The sequence below is a fragment of the Brassica napus genome, chromosome C9 (assembly GCF_020379485.1).
Source record: "Brassica napus cultivar Da-Ae chromosome C9, Da-Ae, whole genome shotgun sequence".
Classification (NCBI taxonomy): domain Eukaryota; kingdom Viridiplantae; phylum Streptophyta; class Magnoliopsida; order Brassicales; family Brassicaceae; genus Brassica; species Brassica napus.
Genome location: NC_063452.1, coordinates 1,825,459 through 1,846,491, shown reverse-complemented (window position 1 = coordinate 1,846,491; position 21,033 = coordinate 1,825,459). Strand labels below are relative to the sequence as shown.

The 21,033-nt window shown below is 38.9% G+C and overlaps 4 protein-coding genes and 1 pseudogene across 4 annotated transcripts; 1 reads left to right on the top strand and 4 right to left on the bottom strand.

Annotated features, from left to right (window-relative positions):
- Positions 1 to 1,888: 1,888 nt before the first annotated feature.
- On the bottom strand, positions 1,889 to 4,132 carry LOC125593263 (annotated as a pseudogene).
- A 1,332-nt stretch (positions 4,133 to 5,464) lies between these two features.
- LOC106415441 (eukaryotic peptide chain release factor subunit 1-3) lies at positions 5,465 to 7,229 on the bottom strand. Its single transcript, XM_013856153.3, has 2 exons — positions 7,107 to 7,229; positions 5,465 to 6,978 (listed from the first exon to the last, which is right to left on the bottom strand). The coding sequence occupies exon 2, from the start codon at positions 6,953 to 6,955 to the stop codon at positions 5,648 to 5,650; it is 1,308 nt and encodes a 435-aa protein (XP_013711607.2). The 5' UTR covers positions 6,956 to 6,978; positions 7,107 to 7,229; the 3' UTR covers positions 5,465 to 5,647.
- A 1,520-nt stretch (positions 7,230 to 8,749) lies between these two features.
- Positions 8,750 to 11,019, bottom strand: LOC106360372. Its single transcript, XM_013799958.3, has one exon. The coding sequence runs from the start codon at positions 10,786 to 10,788 to the stop codon at positions 8,941 to 8,943; it is 1,848 nt and encodes a 615-aa protein (XP_013655412.2). The 5' UTR covers positions 10,789 to 11,019; the 3' UTR covers positions 8,750 to 8,940.
- A 2,046-nt stretch (positions 11,020 to 13,065) lies between these two features.
- Positions 13,066 to 15,916, bottom strand: LOC106415389 (inorganic phosphate transporter 2-1, chloroplastic). Its single transcript, XM_013856079.3, has 3 exons — positions 14,890 to 15,916; positions 14,370 to 14,561; positions 13,066 to 13,993 (listed from the first exon to the last, which is right to left on the bottom strand). The coding sequence occupies exons 1-3, from the start codon at positions 15,598 to 15,600 to the stop codon at positions 13,175 to 13,177; spliced, it is 1,722 nt and encodes a 573-aa protein (XP_013711533.1). The 5' UTR covers positions 15,601 to 15,916; the 3' UTR covers positions 13,066 to 13,174.
- A 1,290-nt stretch (positions 15,917 to 17,206) lies between these two features.
- LOC106413251 (pentatricopeptide repeat-containing protein At3g26540) lies at positions 17,207 to 20,022 on the top strand. Its single transcript, XM_048769612.1, is given in 3 exon segments — positions 17,207 to 19,331; positions 19,333 to 19,496; positions 19,709 to 20,022. Coding segments are annotated over 2 exon segments (2,208 nt in total). The 5' UTR covers positions 17,207 to 17,243; the 3' UTR covers positions 19,453 to 19,496; positions 19,709 to 20,022.
- The last annotated feature ends 1,011 nt before the right edge of the window (positions 20,023 to 21,033 follow it).

Below are 21,033 nucleotides of genomic sequence, written 5' to 3'. Positions count from 1 at the left end.
ATTTCATAGTCCTACTGAAAATTTGATTAATATAACTTTTCTTTGTTGTTTGTTCTACTTTCCGAAGTTGTCCACTAAGACAGGTACGCCAGGGAGGGATTCACTAATTTCCCAGACTTCAAAATCGTTTACACAACTGACAACTACAGGAACGACCAATGAAAAAGAAACACAGCTTCTTGGACGGACTAAGAAAGTTCACACATACCTGAGAAGAGCTCATGGAGATTCATTTTTTATTTCTGTTAAAAGATCTCGCCTTGACCATATTTATAGGGTTATGTATATTCTCTTGCTCTATGTCTAATAAAAAGTTTTACTATTGTTTGGGGTTTCTAAACTGTGGTAGATAATTATTTTTTTATACTTGCACAATTTGCGGATTTATTCGATAGCTAATGAGGATGGCAATTAGTCAGCGTATCAGATGTTGAATCTCAGCGGATATGTGGGTCTCTGTCCGACATATTCATGGGAAAAATGTTGCTAGATGTCAAATTCATGAAGATAAATTGGAAACTCTTTTAGACGTCCATACATAAGATATGAAATATCAACACATAAGAAATCACCGGTTATTCTCATATCAACCTAATCAATCTATTATAATATAGATTATATACAATACAGAAAAACTAGGGGTGGCACTTCGGTTCGGTTTATTTTTTGGATCGGTTTAATTAGATTCTTCTTAGTTTATTTTTTCTAAGTGAAATTATGTTTTACAACATAAATTATGTAAACATAAAATATGTGAACTAAATTCAATATAAAACTCAAACAAAAACCTTTTAAAAGTTACAAAAAGTATATATAAGAATTAAAACAAATGAAAATTAACTAAAGTAAAAAAAAACCAACATCATTAAAATTAAAAAGCCTCCAATGAATGAAATATTTTAAAGCAAATATTTTGATGATTACATATTAGGTTAGAAGAATATATGTTAATCAATAAAAAATAGAAAATATGTGGTTTAATATTAAAATTTTAGTATATTGGTATTACTAATATTTTTAAATTAAATAATTATAAAAAACACATCGGTTTCTCGGTTCGGTTTAAAACCGAACCAAACCGAACCATTCGGGTTGGGAAAATATTCAACCAAATGGTTTGAAATAGACTTTGGTTCGGTTTGAATCGCTTTTGGTTCGGTTCGGTTTTTTTGTCCACCCCTAAGAAAAACAAAAGTTAAATTTTTTTGAAACACAAAATCCCATATATAAAACTACACAATGCATTAATAATGTACCAGTTCTGCGCTTCCAGGGAGGCTATGCCACTAGTGATCAGGAGTAAAGGACCACATTCGACATAGACAGAGTAAAAAGTGGGGTCAAGGGACGCACAAGCCAGCTGTATAAACATTTGCTTCTACTCTTATAACCCGTTCGTTACTGACGCTAACGTTTCATTTCGGCTCACATTCCCACGATCTGCGTTTCGTGTTTATCTTTGTATCGCATGTCTGCGTTTAACGTTTGTCTTAGACTTTTATTTTATTAAGATCTGCGCATTGCGCCAAGTTGAAAAATCGGAAATGATTGACATTGAGATGTGACTGAAAATAAATAAGACAGTCTGGACCAATCCATCTTTTCTTTTCTTAAAAGCCATGTTCAGCCCAATAAATTATGCGTTTTAATCAATCTTATTCATCACATATGGGCTTTATAGTCAATTTCTTGGGGCCTATTCAGTACATTTATAAGAGCTGTCAGACAATTCTCTCAGGTACATTTCTCCTCTTATGATATGGCTTTAGTAGTAAAAATCAGTTCTTAGGATTCTATTGAAAGTGTTTCAAAAAAAAAAAAAAGGATTCTATTGAACAAAAACAAAACAAAAACATTACACAATTGTGTATTCTTGCAAAATTCAAAATGTATTAAATTACATTTGTATATTATTATTACAAATCCACAACTCACGGCCTCAGTTATACACAGTCTTGACTGATATTGAGAATCAGAATAAAAAAAAGAAAAGAAATGGAAAACATGAGACAAGTTTTGATTTCAAAGGTTATATACAAATCACTTCCAGTTGTTGGCAACAATGTCAGCCAAATCAACAACTCTCTGTGAGTAACCCCATTCATTATCATACCAAGCAATCAACTTAACCATATCATCTCCCATCACCATAGTGAGTGAAGAATCAATGGTCGAGGACACATCTGAGCATCTGAAATCAACAGACACAAGCGGCTCATCACAGAGTTCTAGGATACCTTTAAGCTCTTTCTCTGCTGAATCTCTGAAAGCAGCGTTAACTTCCTCAGCGAAAGTCTTCTTTGAGACCTGCACAACGAGATCAACCACTGACACGTTTGGTGTTGGTACACGGAGAGCGATTCCGTTGAGTTTTCCTTTGAGGTTAGGGAGCACGAGAGCCACGGCTTTAGCTGCTCCTGTAGATGTTGGAACAATGTTTAATGCAGCTGCTCTTGCTCTCCTCTGGTCACCGGTGTAAGAGTGAATAGTTGTCATTGTACCCTTTATGATACCTACAATGTCACACCATACATTAAACACCGTTTCATTTAGAGCTGGGCACATTTATCCGGAACTGAAAAACCGAACGGATTTGGTTTGGATTTAGATATTGTGAATTACTCGAGCGGTTGATATATATCTCTAGAACCAAAATACTGAAACCGAACGGGAACCAAAAACCAAATGAATTTCAAATTTCTATAATATAGTTTATATACTTATAAATATTAACTATATTTAATTTTAAAATAATTAAATATTTTAAATACTATTTGTAAACCGAATTATCCAAAAAACTGAATTACCCGAATACTTTTTTATCCTATATATTTAAAGTTATTCGTATTATTCTATATTTTATATGAAAACCCAAAAATCTAACCCATAAACTTCTAATTATCCGACTTTTTAACCCGAATTAACCAAGAACCAAATTAGGCCCGTAATTATCTAGGATATTAGTCGGTTTCTAACTTTGTTATCTAAACGAACTGAAAAAAGGGAAATAACTGAAATAAAACCAAACCAAATTTTCTTAATACCCAAACAGATCCTATCTCTGTAGAACCAAACAAAACAAAAAAACCAAAAAAACCAAACCAAACCGATACAGCAAATGCCACCTAGTTTCATTGATCCGAAAGGACAAGAAGGAAGCAGAAACAGAACAGTTGCATACCGAACTTTTGGTCAAGAACTTTGACAAAGGGAGCAAGACAGTTAGTAGTGCAAGAAGCATTGCTGATGATCGGTTCATCAGGATTGTAAGCATCTGCATTGACACCAACAACATAAGTTGGGATGTCTCCTTTGCCTGGAGCTGTAATGATAACCTTCTTGGCTCCAGCTTCAATGTGTTTCCCTGCACCCTCTCTATCCACAAACACTCCTGTTCCTTCAATGACAATATCTATTCCCAACTCCCTAAAAAACCCATCAACCACCAAGTGTCAAATACATTCAAAAACTGATCAAATCCTTCTGACGCAGAACTGTGTGTTTTTGACTTACTTCCAGGGGAGAAGGGACGGGTTGCGGTTAGACACAACCTGGATGATCTTTCCATCAACAGAGAGAGCAGCGTCTCCAGAAGGTTTCACATCGGCGTCAAAGATTCCGAGAGTAGAATCGTATTTAAGGAGATGTGAAGCTTGCTTGACACCACCAGTCATTAATGGCAATGATGTCAAGAGGAGAGTCCTTGCGTCCATGCCAGCATCTCAAAAAGTTCTTCCCTATCTGACCAAATCCATTGATGGCTACCTTAAGTTTAGCCTCGGTCACACCTTTCCTGTATCCACCACTGCTTCCCATCTGTGGCGTACACACATAACAATGAGTGCATGCATCATAAGGCAGAACATGGAAGGAAGGTGCAGAGAACTTACTGCAGAAGTTTGGAAAGTGACGAGGGAAACAAAACTCATCGGATGAAAGTTTCTTGCCGAAGGGAAGAGAAGCAGAGGAGCTTTTCAGTCCTGAGAACTCAGTGAAACCCTGAAGACCAAAACACACAAACACATTTACTTAACTTGTGAAGGAGCCAGAAGCAGAAGAAGGAGAAGAAAGGTACCTGGCGAGATGGTTTGGGGACAGAGAAAGTAGCCGAAGCCATTGTAATCAGAGATGATCAGAGTTAAGGTTGTAGCAGAAGATGCCAGAGAGAAGTGTTGAAGCAGAGATGTGGTAGTAATATAGTACAAAGGAAAAGGATGAGTTGGAGGCAAAGAAGATTAGATTCTGGATAGCCTTTGTTACTCATTTGTATGGTTGTGGTAATCACTCTTTTGCAATCTTCAAGTTTCTATGATCACACACATTCATAAGCTAGGTTGCATGGAAACGGAAACTGATAAGTTGAAACGAAATGTTTCGAAACGTGGAAACGTGATTTTTGATTTTTTATGCTTTGGAAACGTTTTAGAAACGTCTATATATATATATATATATATATATATATATATATAACTGATTAATATTTGCATTTATTTTTATTATGTTTACTATATCTTAGAATACAAATAAACAAATATTCATTCTATTTAATCATACGAAAAAAATAAGTCATTATTAAACATCAAAATCATATAAAAATTTCAAAATAACAAAATCTCAGTACTTAAATATTAAATAGTTTAACTAAAATAAAAATCATAACAACAAATCATAACTAATTGGAAAGTTTTAGCGTTTTCAGAACAGAAACGCGAGTTTCCAAAATAGAAACGCAAGTTTCCACTAAGTTTCCAAACTGAGATTTTTAAGAAACGAGTTACTAATGCGTTTCCGCGAGTTTCTGAAAGATTCCGATTCCGAAACGTGAAACGTACCTTCAACCGAGTTTCCATGCAACATAGTTCATAAGTCTCCTTCACCTCATTTTTGATTTTGGGCTTTTCACTTTGGGCTTCTTTCTTCATCGTGTGTGGTCACTGTCAAGTAAAGATAAGGCTTAGTCGGCATCTGTCTGCTTTTCAAAGTTCTTACTTTTCCAGCAGAGTTTATATGGGCCTAGTTCGGATCGGTTAATTCAAAATTTGGTTAGTTTGGGTCGGTCAAAATCTCACCGAAGTAAATCAAAAAGAAATTTGGTTGGTTGGATCCGGTTTTCGGTTAGTTTGATTTCAAAATTTCTTACCAATTTTTTTTGGTTTTCAGTTAAAGCTTATGTTTAAATTAAATAAAATTCAAAAGCTTTTAGTTAAATTCGGTTATTTTAGTTTTTTTGGTTCGGAAAAAATCCGGTTTGAAATTTTGTTAAGATCGGTATTGTTTGGTATTTTTGTAATAAAAAAAAACTCAGAACTAACCTACCCAACCGAATCACAAACCAAATTTTTTTAGCTGTCGAACTGAACCGAACCTTCTAACCAAACTGAAAACCAAACGTTTCGGTTTGTTTGGGCAGATTCGGTAGTTAACCGCAGGCCTAGTTTATAAGATCACAAAAGCTTCAGACGCATAAGTTCAAATGTCTCATACATTTACCAATATTGTTTCAACAACACATAAGAGAGACATGAAATCATGTAGAACGTTTTTTTTAAAAAGGAAGATAATACAGAGACAGTAAAAGTAAAAGATAAACTTTTCCCCCAACTTCAAATCCTTCTTTGAGATCTTATACCACATTTCTTCCCCTCCCTTAATCCGAATCTTCATAAACTTCACCATCCGATAGCTCATCGAAAGTCCTCATATCAAGCTGGTACCTCAACAACCCACCAATCCCACCAAACCCTCTACAGAACTGCGACCCTTCTTGCGACTTATTAGTCACAAACTCAAGCGTGCAGCCAAAACGTTTATACTCATTAGCAAACCATTCAAGCAGAGGCATCTTCTCCACAACTTCCAGCTCCGCATTGCTCTCCGCATCATGGAAATTGCTCTGATCATTCTCCTGCTCCTTCCCCAAATGCTTAATCACAATCTCCCCTGTGGCACCGTTCTTCAGCTCATACCTATTGATGTCAAGATTCTCCCACACTATCAGCGTCTCAACCGCACCCATATCCAACGCCTTTAGAGTATCGTCAACGCCGAAAACGTATTTACCAGTGTCTTGACTGATCTCCTCGAAGTACTTCCCAATCAGCTTCTTCTCCTGAATGAACTTCACGTTGGAGAGAATCTCAGCAGAGAGCTCGATGGCTTGGTTGAAACCGTTCTCTCCTCCGTAGGAGACATCAACCACATTTAGTATCTTAGCTTGCAGACGAGGATCAAAGAGCTCAGACTGGCTCAACTCGGTCTTGAAATCCGCGGAACCGGCAAGGATCAACCCAGAGACATTAGGCTGGCTAGTAGCGGGGTTGATGTAGAACTGAGTAGCAAGCTCAGCAGTCTTCCTCACGTAGTTATGCCTCTTCTCCATCCTAAGCCTGGCGAACCGAAGCGCGGACTGTCCTCCCCTCCCATGCTTCTTGGGGAGGTCAACAGTGAACTTATGAAGGACCTCTCTCGTGTTCCCGCTCAAAGTCCCAAACAAAGTCCCGTTCCCGTCCATGACAATGAACCCAAACTTGTCATCGCTCTCGAGAAGCTCGTTCAAAGGCTCGGTGTGGAACTTGTTGTCGCAGAGGTAGAGGGAAGCGTTGATGGGCTTGAAAGGCTCGAAGTCGATGGTGACTTTCTTCTCCTTGCCGTCGTCTGTGACGATGGTGCCGGTGTAGAGGACGAGGCCGTTGGTGGGGACTTTGTTGTAAAGCTTGAGCCTTTGCTGAGCTGAGGTGATGGCGGAGAGGACGGACTGGCGGTTGACGCGGCTCTTGATGTTCGAGGCGGTTCCGTACTCGTCGGCGAGCATCTTGGTGACGCGGGCGACTTGGTCACGGGGAGGCATTATGAGAGAGATCATGCTTGTGCCGTTGCCTCTCGCGCTTTCGAGGCCTTTGATTAGTTTCTTGATTTTCCAAATCTCGATGTTCTTGTCTGATTCTTGTTCTGCCATTTTTTTTTTGTTTGGTTGGTTGCCTTCAACAGAAAGATCGAAACTTTAGGAAACCCAGATTGAGATTCACGCAAAGATCCAAACTTTAAGGTTGATTTGATAAGGAGAGAGAGAGAGAGAGAGAGAGAGAGAGAGAGAGAGAGAGAGGTACCTGTATCAGCGAATCTGGCACTCTCGCAGCAGCTGCTCGAGGCGGATATGGGATCTTCTTTAGGGCTTATCTACTCTGTTTCTCGACGGGCACGTGAGTTTCACGTGTAGGCATGCAGTAACTTTTGATTTTGTTTTTTACCGCGGGACGGAGGACAATCTGAGGAAGCGACTGTTCGGTTTTTGCTAGTTTTGAGTTGTAACCTTAATGATTTAGAATCGTAAATTTTGTATATGTTGTAAAGGAATGGGGAATTTGATCTGTGTATTATTAATGAATAATAGAGATTCCTTATATAAAGATTACAAGATATAGAAAAAAAGAAATTATCCAAAACCTAATATAACAGGAAATAAGAAAAGATCTAAAATAGAAAAATGAAAACATCCTAGATGTAAGGTCGGCCAAAGGATAGGCCGACTCTCTCTCCTCAGCCACCGATTCTCTCTTCTCTTGGACACGGCTGGGCCTTGTCTTGGTCATGGTTATGGGCCATTCACATAATGATTTATAAACAGTATATTATTAATGAATAAGTGTTTCTTTTATATAGGGATTACAAGAGAATAAATGAAAATACAATAATAGGAAATATTACAAATCATAAACATAAACGAATTAGGAAATAGGCAAGTTGTAACTGTTTCTCTCTCATCTCCAAGTCTCGTGGCTGTCTCTCTCTCTTTCTAGGGTTGAACCGTCTCTCTCTGTAAGTGTATGAGCCAGTTATAGATATCCACCCATTGATTTTACATTTTTTTTTTGCAACTTGCTAGTTTTGTACATTAGTCCAACTTCGAACAGAAAATTATTATCTTATACTAATAATTATTATTTTTGTTTTTTTGAGAACGGGCCTTCATATAATTATTAATTTTGTACAAGTTCGTAAAAGACTATAGAAACTAGAAATCAAGAAACTAAACAAGTGAGAAGTTCTCTCTCTCTCCTTCTCTCTGTTCACGCATCTCCATCTTTCATAGAGATGAAGTTGAGAAGAGAGAACCAACTTTTGCTTTTTTGTTTCTGATCTTTGATCAGATCTTTAGTTTTCGGATTAGCCGATCATTACTTCCGGTTAGCGGATTTTCTCTTCGGTAAAGCCGATTTTGTTGTGTAATCAACTCAAGATTGTGCTTTTCGAATCGTTTTATCTATCTTCTCTACGCTTGAGTTTGATAATAAAGCTTCGATTTTCAATCGGATTATATGAAGTCTCTCCTCTTTAGCAATCAAATGGTTAGATCCCGTTTGTTTGTGTTAGGCTTTCTCTTTCTTCAAGGATATACACCTAATCTTTTTTGTAGAGCTGAAGTTATAAGATATAACTTAGTTTCAGTACTTTCAATATATAATTCTATTTTCTTTAAAAAAAATATTAACTCGAAAAAAGAGTTGTATTTTAATTAAATTTTATTCGATTTTGCAAAAAGAAAGAAATAAAAATATGAAATACAAAATAGTGAGGTAGTGAATAAGATTAGAAATGTATGCCACTACGTTAACATAAAGTGAGTGAAATTGGAAATATTTTACCTTTTTCTAAAAGTAAACAAAATAAGAACGAGACTAGAAATAATAGACCAGTATTTTCCTAATAAACATAAGTGGCTTATTCATTTAAATCTAAATTATAGCTGAAATCACACAGAGCAAAGCCAGTTTTATTACCTTTCCATTTTTGTTTCGTTTTACTTACAATGAAGGATTGATCATTCAAATTGATCACAAAACCAGAGATTTCACTTTTGCTCTTTCCCTGTAATCATCTAACAATGTAGTAGTATCTGTCTGTACCACATAATCCAAAACCAACTGTAAACCATGTTTGCTTTCAAGGACCAGCATAAGATAGCATCTGACTATGACTTCCTGCATTGTATAAACTTAGCTGATATATAGCCTTCGACACAAGCTCTCTCAACTCCGGATTCTGCAGACTCGCCAACCGTTCTGCACCTTCAAGCACCGTCAAAACCTTAGCCTGTTCCAGCTGCTCATGGTTACTAGCATTCATCGAAAGGTAACACAGCAGAACAAGACACTGCAACTGCACTTGCTGCTCGAAGTTCCTTATCAGCTTCATCAGCAACGGGACGGCACCATACTCTATTATGTTCTTTGAATGCTCTGCGCATAGGAAGTTCTCAGGACACACAAACTTCTGCAACGAAATCACAGCTGTTACCGCCACTTCTTGGTTGCTGCTACCTAGCTTCTCCACCAAGGGCTGGATCATCCTCGTCTCTCTCGCCGGGAACGTCCTGGCCAACGACCCTATCGACTGAATCGCCGGGATTTTCAAAACCGGGCTATCGATTTCCTTGATTATCCACAGCATCTGGTCGATAACGGCCTTGGCAGCAGGTGAATTAGTCTTGAAAGCTGCTCGTCTAAGGTCGGCGTTAGACTCAGCAGCAGAGGTTATCTCCATAAGAGTCATCAAACAGTTATACCGCAACTCTCCATCTTCTTTCTCCACAATCTTGGCCAAAGAAAGCAACCCTTTCGTCTCCGTTATCCTCCTGCTATTCGCTACATTCCCTCTAGCAAGCATCCACAAAGCCTCCGCGCAGCTAACCTTAAGCTCGTGTTTCACCTCAGGGCTCTCGTTATCCCTCTCCTTCTTCAAAATTCTACTCCCACTCCCACTCCCACTCCCACTACCACTACCACCGATCTCGCTATACACATTAGACTTGAAACTCTTGTAAGCTTTCGAAACCGGATCTTTATTCATCTGAACAAGAGAGTGGATGCTACTGTGCTGCTTACTACTCGGCTCAAGATCGTCCACAAAGACGTCTAGCGAAAGCAACGTCACCAACGGCTTAATCACACTCTGTCTAGCGAACTCCTCTTGAGCCACCGGATCGTGTTCAGCCATCCTCGCCACCAATGTAGCTACTTTAATCTGAACCCGAACCGGAGAATCGCTAAGGACTTGGACGATAACCGGAACGCCTACATCATTAACTATACACCTAACCTTATCCTCGTCGCAAGACAACACCTTCAACACCGAAGCAGCAGAGACTTGCCCCTCGGGGGAGGACCCGTCTTTGAGAAGCTTCAGCAACGGAGGCACACCACCTTCGTCCACTATGATCTTCTTGTTCCTGTCGTTGTCTCCGGCGAGAGAGCCAAGCTGGTTCGCGGCTTCGATCCTATCCACAACCTTCCCCATCTGCACGGACGCCACAAGAGACCAAACCCAAGGGAGAATGGGATCGTTGGTAGCTATCGGAGGAAGCGAGATAACGATCCCTCCTCCTCCTCCGTCGCCGCCGTCGCCGTCGAACACGCTCAGCAGCCACTTCACGTCGCCGTTAGAGGACTCGAGAAAGCCCACCACTCTGCGAAAATCCGCCGCGTTGATGATGGTGCACACTCGCCGGAGCACGTTGTCTCTCCTGCACTTGCGGACGAGGGACAGCGCACGGTCGAGATTCTTCCTAACGTCGGCGACGACTCTCCGGATCGGGCGGTCGTAAACCTGCTGCTGAGAGCCGGCGACGAGGCGGACGAGGGTCCTTAGCATCTGAGCGAGGCGATCGGCTTGTTTGCCGACCTCGCCGCACTCTGTTTTGAAGGATTTGGCTTCCTCGACGGAGGAGCGGAGGCGCTCCGCCGTGAGGAGGGAGCTCGAGAGCTCGTCTCCGATTCGGCTCTCTTGTTCCATTTTTTAAGAAAAAAAAGGTTCAACCTTTCTATATCAAGCAATCGAAAGGTTTGATGTTATTTTTTGGAAGGGAAGACTGTGTGTTATCGTCTTCTTCTTCTTCTTCGCTATCTTCTAGTGGGAAGGTTTTGTGGGAAACTAGTCAAGTTCCGTTTTTTTCTTCTCTGTTTTTTTTCTACGGTTTTTGATCTGACCGGCGCGTGAGTTGCACGGCTTGTCTGTGGTCTTTTTGTAATAATTAATGCGTGGAAAAAAAGAAAGGGAGGAAAAAGAGTTTGTGGAGTTAATGGAACACCCGTGTGGTGTGTTGTTCGAGAGTTAACAGACATTCTTGTCATTTTTTATGACATAATAATACTAGTTTATTGGATTTTAGCTTGTACGGTAATTTTTTTAGAGAAAGACTGTATATATCATTATATTTTCTGAAAAATTCATTATATTTTTTAAGTCGATTGTACAATATACACTACTTTAAGAACATTTCTTATTTTTTTTTTGTCTTTAAAAAAAAAAATATATATATTAAACGACGAACCAGTCGCGGACCGCCACGTGTCAGTGGGATCCGCGAACAGTACAAAAATCCACCCACAATTGATTCTTATTTTGCATATACAAAAGATGAATCTTGTACTTTTTGTAGGGTCCAGACCACAAAAAGTATTAAGAACCTCACTTTTTTTGTGCGATAATCATGGTTTAAAATAGTAGAATTATTAGAACAAAAAAGATGGTAGAACTAGCTGAACAAAAAAAGGATGGCATAACTATAATTTGTAGTTATTTATAAATATATATATATATATATATATATATTAAACAACATCCATAAAAAAACAAACCAAAAAAAAGTCAAACTGCACCAAGAAAATAGAGAGTCAAGAAAAGTTCTAAAAAAAGGATTTTTAGACCATGATTAACCCGGAATTTTTAGAGTGAGGTTCTTAGCGGAAGTTAAGAAACTGTTTCTTAACTTTTAACTAAAAAAGCTAAGAACCGGTTCTTAAAATCTTTATTTAAGAACCGGTTCTTAGCTTTTTTAGTTAAAAGTTAAGAAACAGTTTCTTAACTTCCGTTAAAAACTTCATTCTAAGAATCTCAGGTTTATCATGCTCTTAGAACCACTTCTAAATTTTTATTTTCCATGTGTTTTCTAACTAGCATTTTAAAATTTTTTAAAAAATAGAAAATTTAGTTATTTAATTAAAATATTATTATTTTTTATTTTTTTAGAATTTCACCTAATTTCTAATGGTTGGAGATGCTATTACGTGCCCTTCCTTCTGCACTCAAAAAACGACGAGCGCTAGATTTGTTTCGTTTTAAACAGAGATTAATTTTAAGTATTTGCTTTTTTTCCAAAAAGTTACAAATACTCAAATTAACTTTTAATGAATAAAAAACCTAGTTCTATTAACATCCCATGCTAATACTAGTTCGGAATAAATTTGGTCTATTGTTAGGACGCAAGCTTAACTTTGGTGTAAACGTAGAAATGATAAAATCTTTAATCATCTAATCAAGTAACCTTTGGCAACGTGTGAGATTCAAAAAAACTTAAAAAGACCAATACTGAGAAATCTTTGATGTTGCATGGGAATCTCGTGTGGTATGTTGACAGGAACCGTACCGTGCATGGTTCAGACAACAGTCTTGACGTGGATGATATGCAAAACAAATTGTGACAAATAGGTAAAAGTCAACAACATTAAAAAATTGATACTTTTGTTTCGACGTAAAGCCGTCGATATTCCTAGTGCAGCCGATGTATGTGTTGTAATGTAGGATGCAATAGCTGATGATAGGATAAAAGAAAATGGAGAGGAGAAGTATCAGAAATAGGCCAACTCTTGAACTAAAAAAAAGAAGAGATTACGTTAATTAGTATTCAAACAAACGAAGTTTCACCCTCTATTTGGTTCAAGGGTACTTGCTTTTGCATATACCGTTTTTCTATGTGATGAGATGAAAACACCCGCGTTGAGTAAGAAAATGCTAAAACTAATTTCACAAATACTAATTTCACAAACTAATATCACGATATAAGACACGTGACGTGAGTTTCCAATTCTTCAAGCGTCGTGCTCTAGTCTTCTTCTTACCTTTAACTACCAAAAATTGTTCTCATCTTCCTCAAACATTTGTAAATCACTGAATTGACACGATTGCAATAGTAATGAGTCTAACGACATTTTTATCTACAATATAACATGATTTGTCTACTTGCATAGAACGGTAATCTAGGTATTATGCATTTTCAATAATCTCCACATATAATTTTAAGGGTTTTTAAATTCGATTCAATCAAGCCAACAACGTAGAATAAATCAGTTTCATGTTCTTTGTATCAAAAAACCAAAGATCCAAAAAAAAAAACATAAACTCACAAGACAAAAGACAAGAGCTTGGTGAAAACCCAAGTGTAAATTACAGCAAGTGTACCTCCGACAGGAATCGTAACGAGCCACGAAGCAACGATCTCTTTCACCGTCTCCGCCCTCACGCTATTAAGCCCCCTCGCGAACCCAACTCCCATCACAGCTCCAACCAGCGTATGAGTCGCCGATATAGGAAGCCCTAACTTGGAAGCAAACAAAACCACCGAGGCCGCGGCAAACTCCGCCGCAAACCCTCTCGTCGGAGTAAGCTCAGTGATCTTCTTCCCTATCGTCGCAATCACTCTGTATCCCCACATGGTGAGACCAGCAACGATACCGAACCCTCCCCACGCGAGAACGTCCATAGGGATCACTATATCTCCTCCTCCTCCCGTGGCTCCTCTTTGGAGGATGCTCAACGCGGCGGCTAAAGGTCCGATGGCGTTGGAGACGTCGCTGCCTCCGTGAGCGAAGGACATGAAGCAGGCAGAGAGGACTTGCATGTAGCCGAAGACTCCGTAGACTATCTCGAGCTGAGTGTCTGTAGGACCTGCGATCTCGGAGAGGAAACCAATGCTTTTGGGCTGGTTCTGCGGTGTGTCTTGTGGTTTGGTTTTGGCTAGAAGGTGGCCGAGCTTGTCCCGGATGATTCTGTCGAAGATTATGGCTCCTGCTGCTCCACAGGCTAAGGCTTGGGATAGAGCTATAGGGAAGATCTTGCTCAGAGGAAAGGCGGCGAAAGAAATGCTGGCGACGCCTAAGAACACGGCGACAGGAGCCGCTGTTGCCGCCGCTTGTCCCGGGTTTGGTGCACTGTAAACAAACTGCAAAGGACAGAAGCTTAAGCATGTAAAAAAAGAGTGGCTCGAAAGGAACAGACCGCTCTAATACTTTATAGAATAGACGGCGTGTATTGTAGTTACAAAATATATAGTGATTAAATAATACTAATTTATCTTTTACATAGATACTCTCCGGATCAATATAGATGATGATGTTTTAGAAGTATTTTTGTTTCAACCAATTAGATTTTAAATTTTTTTTTGTAATTGGTTAAATGGTTTTAAAATTATATTTTTATAAATTTTTTTTTTAAATGCAACTGTTTTAATCTTTGTGCATAAAGATAAAACATCAAGGTAAAACATCAAGTATTATGAAAGTTTGGTTGTTGAGATTGATTTGTTTTGTTTTACTTACTCTTCTGATGCATTTGTAGACAAGAAAGGAGACTAGAGCTCCCATTAGAGGAGATATGACCCAAGATGAAGCCACTTTAGCTAAAGAACTCCAGAAAACAGCACCAGCTCCACCGTAGACCAGTCCAAACCCAACCATTGATCCCACAATACAGTGAGTTGTCGATACTGGCCATCCAAAGTAAGAAGCCACCTGTGAAAATTCACAATTACATAATCGTTTTCAGCATTAGGTTCTCTACTTATATCGTTCAGCATAGTTGTTTTAAGACACTGCTTCTGTACTTGTATCATTTGTCATTGCCATCCTCAAATGTATTAACCAATCTTGGTCTTAAACGTCTAGACGGCAAATCGGTCATAAGCGAAACGATTTATCTAAACCAATTTTTTTTTGCCTAAGCACTAATCTCATATGAAGCGTAGAATTACCGCCTATTGATTTCTTGAACATTGGTATTAAATTTACTAAATATTTTTCTTAAAACTAGTGAGGAAGAAGCAAAAGATAAGATGAGAACCTGTAACCAAGTTCCAGCAGCAGCCAAGGAAGAGAGGAGACCAGCAAAGAGCAACATATCTTTCCCTTGGAACACATTAGCCATGAGGATCCCTTTCTGCATCGTGCTAGTCACGTGAGTTCCCATCAAAAGAGCACCTGAGAACTCAAGAACCGCAGCAGTAATCACAGCTTGACGGATGGTCAGGGCTCCGGATCCGACAGAAGTCCCCATGGCATTGGCCACATCATTAGCTCCAATGTTCCACGCCATGTAGAAACCAAAGAGTAGTGTCGCGTAAGAGAGGAGCTTGGTCTTGAGAGCGAGTCCTTGTCCCAGGGATTTCATGAAGAGTGGCAAGGAGAGAGCAGAGAAGGCGATGACTATGGTGATTGCCCTCGCTGTTTTGGATGAAATGTGAAAGGCATTAGCCATTCCAGAGAAGTCTCCAACAGCTTCTGCGTTACCTTTTTCATCAGAGTCGTGAGAGTTCTGTATCTGTTGATCTCCATCTCCTTCAGCATAAGAAGAGAAGCTAGCTAAAGGGTGGACGAGTTTGAGAGGAAAAGAAGTGTGTTTCTGTGGAGAAAGGAATAGGGCACTGTTCTTCTTGAAGAGAGGAGAATCCTTGGGAGAGAAGCAACCGAGAGCTGATCTAGGTACGCAGAGGTGAGAAGTCTTGAGTAGAAGAGAGTGGTTCCTAACCGAAGAGAGACCATAAGGAAGAGTCATGCCTGGGAAGAGGAGGGAAATTAGATGTGTGTGGGAATCAAGAGGAGGAAATGAGATGATGAGAATCTACAAAGATTGGGATATGGGTTATGGATGATGAAGAAGATGATGGTGATGTTGAGGATGATGAAAATGGTGTTGCATAATGGGAATTTGATTTCAGGAGACTAGAGAGAAGGTTGGTAGTGGTGGTGGCGGCCAGGGAACGTGAGGTGGAGGTGAGAGGATTGAGTTTGGATGATTCTTTGTGTTAGCGTCAAGCGTTATGTATTTGTGTGGTTCTTGTGAAGTGAGAGAGAGCCTCTTTAGTTAGGCTTCAGGACATCACAAATGCCCACTAAAAGTCTAAAAGGATGTAAAAAAAGTTTGGAATTTTTGTTCTTTGGACGTAGTAATGAGTTGCTCAAAAAAAAAAGGATGTAGTAATGAAAGAATAGAATTAGGTGGCATTTCTTATTAGATTTTATATAAACGTGGCACATTTTTTTTTTTACAAATGCCTACCATCTTGTTTTTTTTTTTTTTGATCAGCTCCTACCATCTTGTTTGACCTTGAAAATAAAGAGTTTCAGATTTTAGTTTAGTGATGTATTTTTACAAAAAAGATTTTTTACCTTTCAGCTATTAAAATACATATCTAAAATATAGAAACAAATATAATTTAACTTAAAACTTTTTATGAAAAAACACAATTCACAATGTTTTAGGACGAAACCTAGACGATACGTGAACGTGGATATCATTTCATTTTTGTAAATCATTTTCAATTTGTTTGTATGTTCGTCGTGATTTTGTATGCCACCTAACTTATAAACCACATGAATAAATCGAGTTAACTAATGTTAGGTGGCACCATCTTCTCTTATGATTCTTTTTTCTTCTTCTTTTGTTAGGAAAACTTTCTCAGGTTAATATTCTCTCATTTGGGGAATCCTTCACAAATCCAGTTTTTTTTTGTTAACTTAGTTTTTATGAAATTCAAATCTGCTTTTATTTCATTGAGCTTAGTTTATATAGCACATGAGTTGGTAGATAAAAAAAATGTTTAGTTGACCAAGTGCATGTCGACCAGACCGGTCCAAATCTTATCGAAGGTTCGCAAATCATGTTGCGCAAAAAAAAAAGGTTCGAAAATCATTTCTTAAAAATGTTTAAGATCATTTTCACTTTCTTTAAAAAATGAAAAAAGAATGAACCAATCATTACATACAGTATATAGATTACAATAGTATATACTCCCTCCGTTTCATATTAAGTGTCTTTTTAGAAAAATTTTTTCGTTACAAAATAAGTGTCGTTTTCGATTTTTAATGCAAAATTTATTAATTTTATGTAAAATTTATTTTTCTATTGGTTGAAATATGGTTAGATGTATAGGTAATAGTGTTTTTTATAGAAAATGTACAAAATTAATTGTTTTTTTAATCCGTGTGTCGAAACCTAAAACAACACTTATAATGAATATATTTTACATGGTAGCTAACAACTGGCCTCCATATCTAAGCAATGTTAGTCTATTCAGGCCTTTCAATTGCAAAGGCCCAATAGTAAAACAAGTTGGGCTTTGTTAGTAACCTTATAAGATTTTGTGTTTTTTCCTTACAGAACCTCAAGGTCATGGAACCAAAGCTCCCACACTACACATGGCACTGACCGGAGTTTCTGCCGCCGTTGGCCGTGTTCTCAGCCGCGACAAAACCAGCAAGCGTGTCCTCAACAAATCCTCGACCCGACCCGAAAAAAACTCAGCGACCCACCAAATCCTCGAGCAACTAGAACACGGTAACATCTCCAAAGCCGTCTCTCTCCTCTTCCCTTCTCTAGAGCCAGTCTCATACTGGCTATACGAGCGTCTTCTCCGCTCATGCTCCTCGAAATCACTCGTCGTGCAAGCCCGCAAAGTCGTCTCCCACCTGGTGACGTTCTCTCCCCTCCCCCCGATCTTCCTACTCAACAGAGCCATCGAAGCTTACGGGAGAATCGGGTGTGCGAACGATGCGCGCGAGCTGTTCGAGCAAATGCCTGAACGAGACGGCGGGTCTTGGAACGCGCTGATCACTGCTTGCGCCAAGAACGAACTCCACGACGAGGTGTTTCGTGCGTTTGTTAGGATGAGTAGAGACGGAATACGAGCGACGGAGACGTCTTTCTCGGGCGTGTTGAAGTCGTGCGGCTTCGTCTTGGACTTGAGGTTGTTGATGCAGCTTCATTGCTCTGTGGTGAAGCGTGGATACTCAGGGAATGTGGATTTGGAGACTTCGATTGTTGATGTTTACGGCAAGTGTGGGGCTATGAGCGATGCGAGGAGAGTGTTTGATGAGATTGAAAGCCCTAGTGATGTTTCTTGGAACGTGGTTGTGAGGAGGTATCTTGAGATGGGGTTGAACGATGAGGCGGTGGTGATGTTCTTCAAGATGCTAGAGATGAATGTTCGACCTTTGAATCACACAGTCTCTAGTGTAGTTTTAGCTTGTTCAAGATCACTAACCCTCGAGGTGGGAATGGTGATCCACGCCATTGCTCTCAAACTCAAATTCTTGCCAGACACGATTGTTTCTACCTCGATCTTTGATATGTATGTAAAATGCGGGAGGCTGGAGAGTGCTCGTAGAGTGTTTGATCAAACCGAGTCTAAAGACTTGAAGTTCTGGACTTCAGCTATGTCAGGTTACGCGATGAACGGTATAACTAGAGAGGCAAGGGAGCTCTTTGATTTGATGCCTGTGAGGAATATAATCTCGTGGAACGCGATGTTGGGTGGATACGTGCGTGCCAGCGAATGGGACGAGGCGCTGGAGTTTTTAGCTCTGATGCGCAAGGAGGTGGAAGGTATCGATAACGTCACTCTCGTGTGGATTCTGAATGTCTGCTCAGGTGTTTCAGATGTTCAGACGGGGAAGCAAGCTCACGGTTTCGTCTACAGGCATGGTTACGATGGGAATTTGATTGTAGCTAATGCGCTTCTCGATATGTATGGCAAATGCGGCGCCTTTGGGAGCGCCAATGCTTTGTTCCGTCAGATGAGTGAGCTAAGAGACGAGGTTTCATGGAACGCTTTGTTAACTGGCTTAGCTAGAGTCGGCAGGAGTGAGCAAGCCTTATCTTTCTTCGAAGGGATGCAGTTCGAGGCGAAGCCTAGCAAGTACACACTCGCTACGCTCTTAGCGGGCTGTGCGAACGTTCCTGCTCTTGGTTTAGGCAAAGCAACTCATGGTTTCTTGATCAGAAACGGATATGATGTTGATGATGTCCTACGCGGTGCTATGGTTGACATGTACTCCAAATGCCGATGTTTCGGCTATGCTATCAAAGTATTCGAAGAGGCGGCTGCTACAAGGGACTTGATGCTGTGGAACTCTATGATCCGTGGTTGCTATCGTAATGGGAGAAGCAAAGAGGTGTTTGAGCTGTTCATGGCTATGGAAGATGAAGGAGTTAAGCCTGACCATGTCACCTTTCTGGGGATCTTGCGAGCTTGCATACGCGAAGGCCACGTGGAGCTCGGTTTTCAGTACTTCAGTTCTATGAGCAACAGATATTTTGTATTGCCTCAGGTTGAGCATTATGATTGTATGGTTGAACTTTACTGCAAGTATGGGTGTTTGCGTCAGCTTGAGGAGTTTCTCCTGCTGATGCCTTTTGATCCACCTGTCCAAATGTTGACAAGGATAAATGATGCGAGCAAAAAGTACGGGTGGCGAAAGTTAGGAGAATGGGCTGCTGAACGGCTTCATGAATGATCATCACGAGGAGGAAAGAGATTGTGTTTTTGCATATGCATTTTTGAGAAGATTGCAGACAAATCTGGTGTCTTTTGAAGACCATGAAGAGGAAAGGGGATGCAGGAGGTGAAACAATTAGAGAGACATCATTAGTCTCTCCTGCCACTCCTAGAGGTAATCACAATTTCTCAATTTTTCTTTGAATTGCTTCTCATGCGCTTATATCTGCATGTCTCTCTTTTTTTTTTTCACTTTACTTATGTTCAGTTTATTGGTAAGTGTATGTTCTTTGTGGTGCTTTGTGCTCAATTCTTGACTATGTGAATTTCGGTTTCTTTCTCAGTATCTTTAATACTAGAGATGTATTAAACCAAGTCCTTTTGCAGTTCCTTGATGACAGAGATACAATCCCCCACTGACCATGCAACTTTCATAATGTAAGTTGTTCACTCTTATATAAGCTATTAATCAAGATTGATCTCTGAGTATTTGCAGTTCTTGTTATGAGGATTGTCACACTTTTTTGCGTTTAATCTCTGTTTTGTAATTTTCAGAGTCTGATATTCAGAGAAGTCTGATAATCTTTTTATCAAAAAGATCAGTGTGATGTCATTTTATTTGATATGTAAATGCAGAACCATTTGTAAATAATAACTGATGTCTTTTGGATGAATACAAGAATAGAAGTATATTATTATCAGATTAACACACAAATTAGGCGGTTTAGCACAAAATTAGGCATTTAGGCTTATTACGGTTCAGGCGCTCTTCATAGCCTTGAAGGTGACTAAAGCTTGAAATAATGAGTGAAAATTCTACTTTTTTTTTTGAAGGTTCAGAGCAGGATTTACAAATCGTAGTAGGGTTTAGATTCATTGTCTCCCTTTTGAATGTGCTTCTTTTTGGTTGCTTCAAAACGCTCTAAAATTATTTTCCCATAAATGTATAATCATTAAAATCTTTGTCACATTTCAACGGTGCATATGTTCTTGAATGTTATCCCTCCATAGCCCCAAAAAATAATGGACATAGTTAAACCTTAGCCCAAATTAGAAATCCAAAAAAGACTGGCAAGCTAGGACACAATATATTGTTGACAACTAATGTCGTACGTAGCTCATACATTATGAGCGTCGTTATCTACGCTACACAGTGATATCATGATCGAGGTGATAGACAGATATAGTTTCTAAGCATATTGACATTGTGAGAATACAGAAGTTAAAGTTTATGCTATAAATGAAACTAAATACAAAAGGAGCATGACTTATTACTTTTGTGGCACTTTCCCATGTTTTTAAAATTATTACTTTTTTTGTCTCGCAGTTTCTAAAATCTAAATTGTTGATAGTATATGATATTTATTGGCTATTGTTTATTTTGCTGATGTTTATGAACCGTAATTGTTTCTAATGCTTTAACTTCCGATGAGATTATTTTAATTCACAACTACAATAAGTGTTTAGTTTCAAATTCAAGTTGTCTAATGATAAATTGGTTATTAGTAGAGATTAATTTTATATCCAAAATTTACACGCATAAATAAAAAAACAAAAAAATAGAATTTAATACAACATGGTTAACACAAAAATTAAAATTAAATAATTTATTATTATCATTTAAAATTTATATCAAATTTAATAATATATATTTTAAGAAAATAACATTAAAATTGAAATTTATTGATATATATACATTAATCCGCACGAGG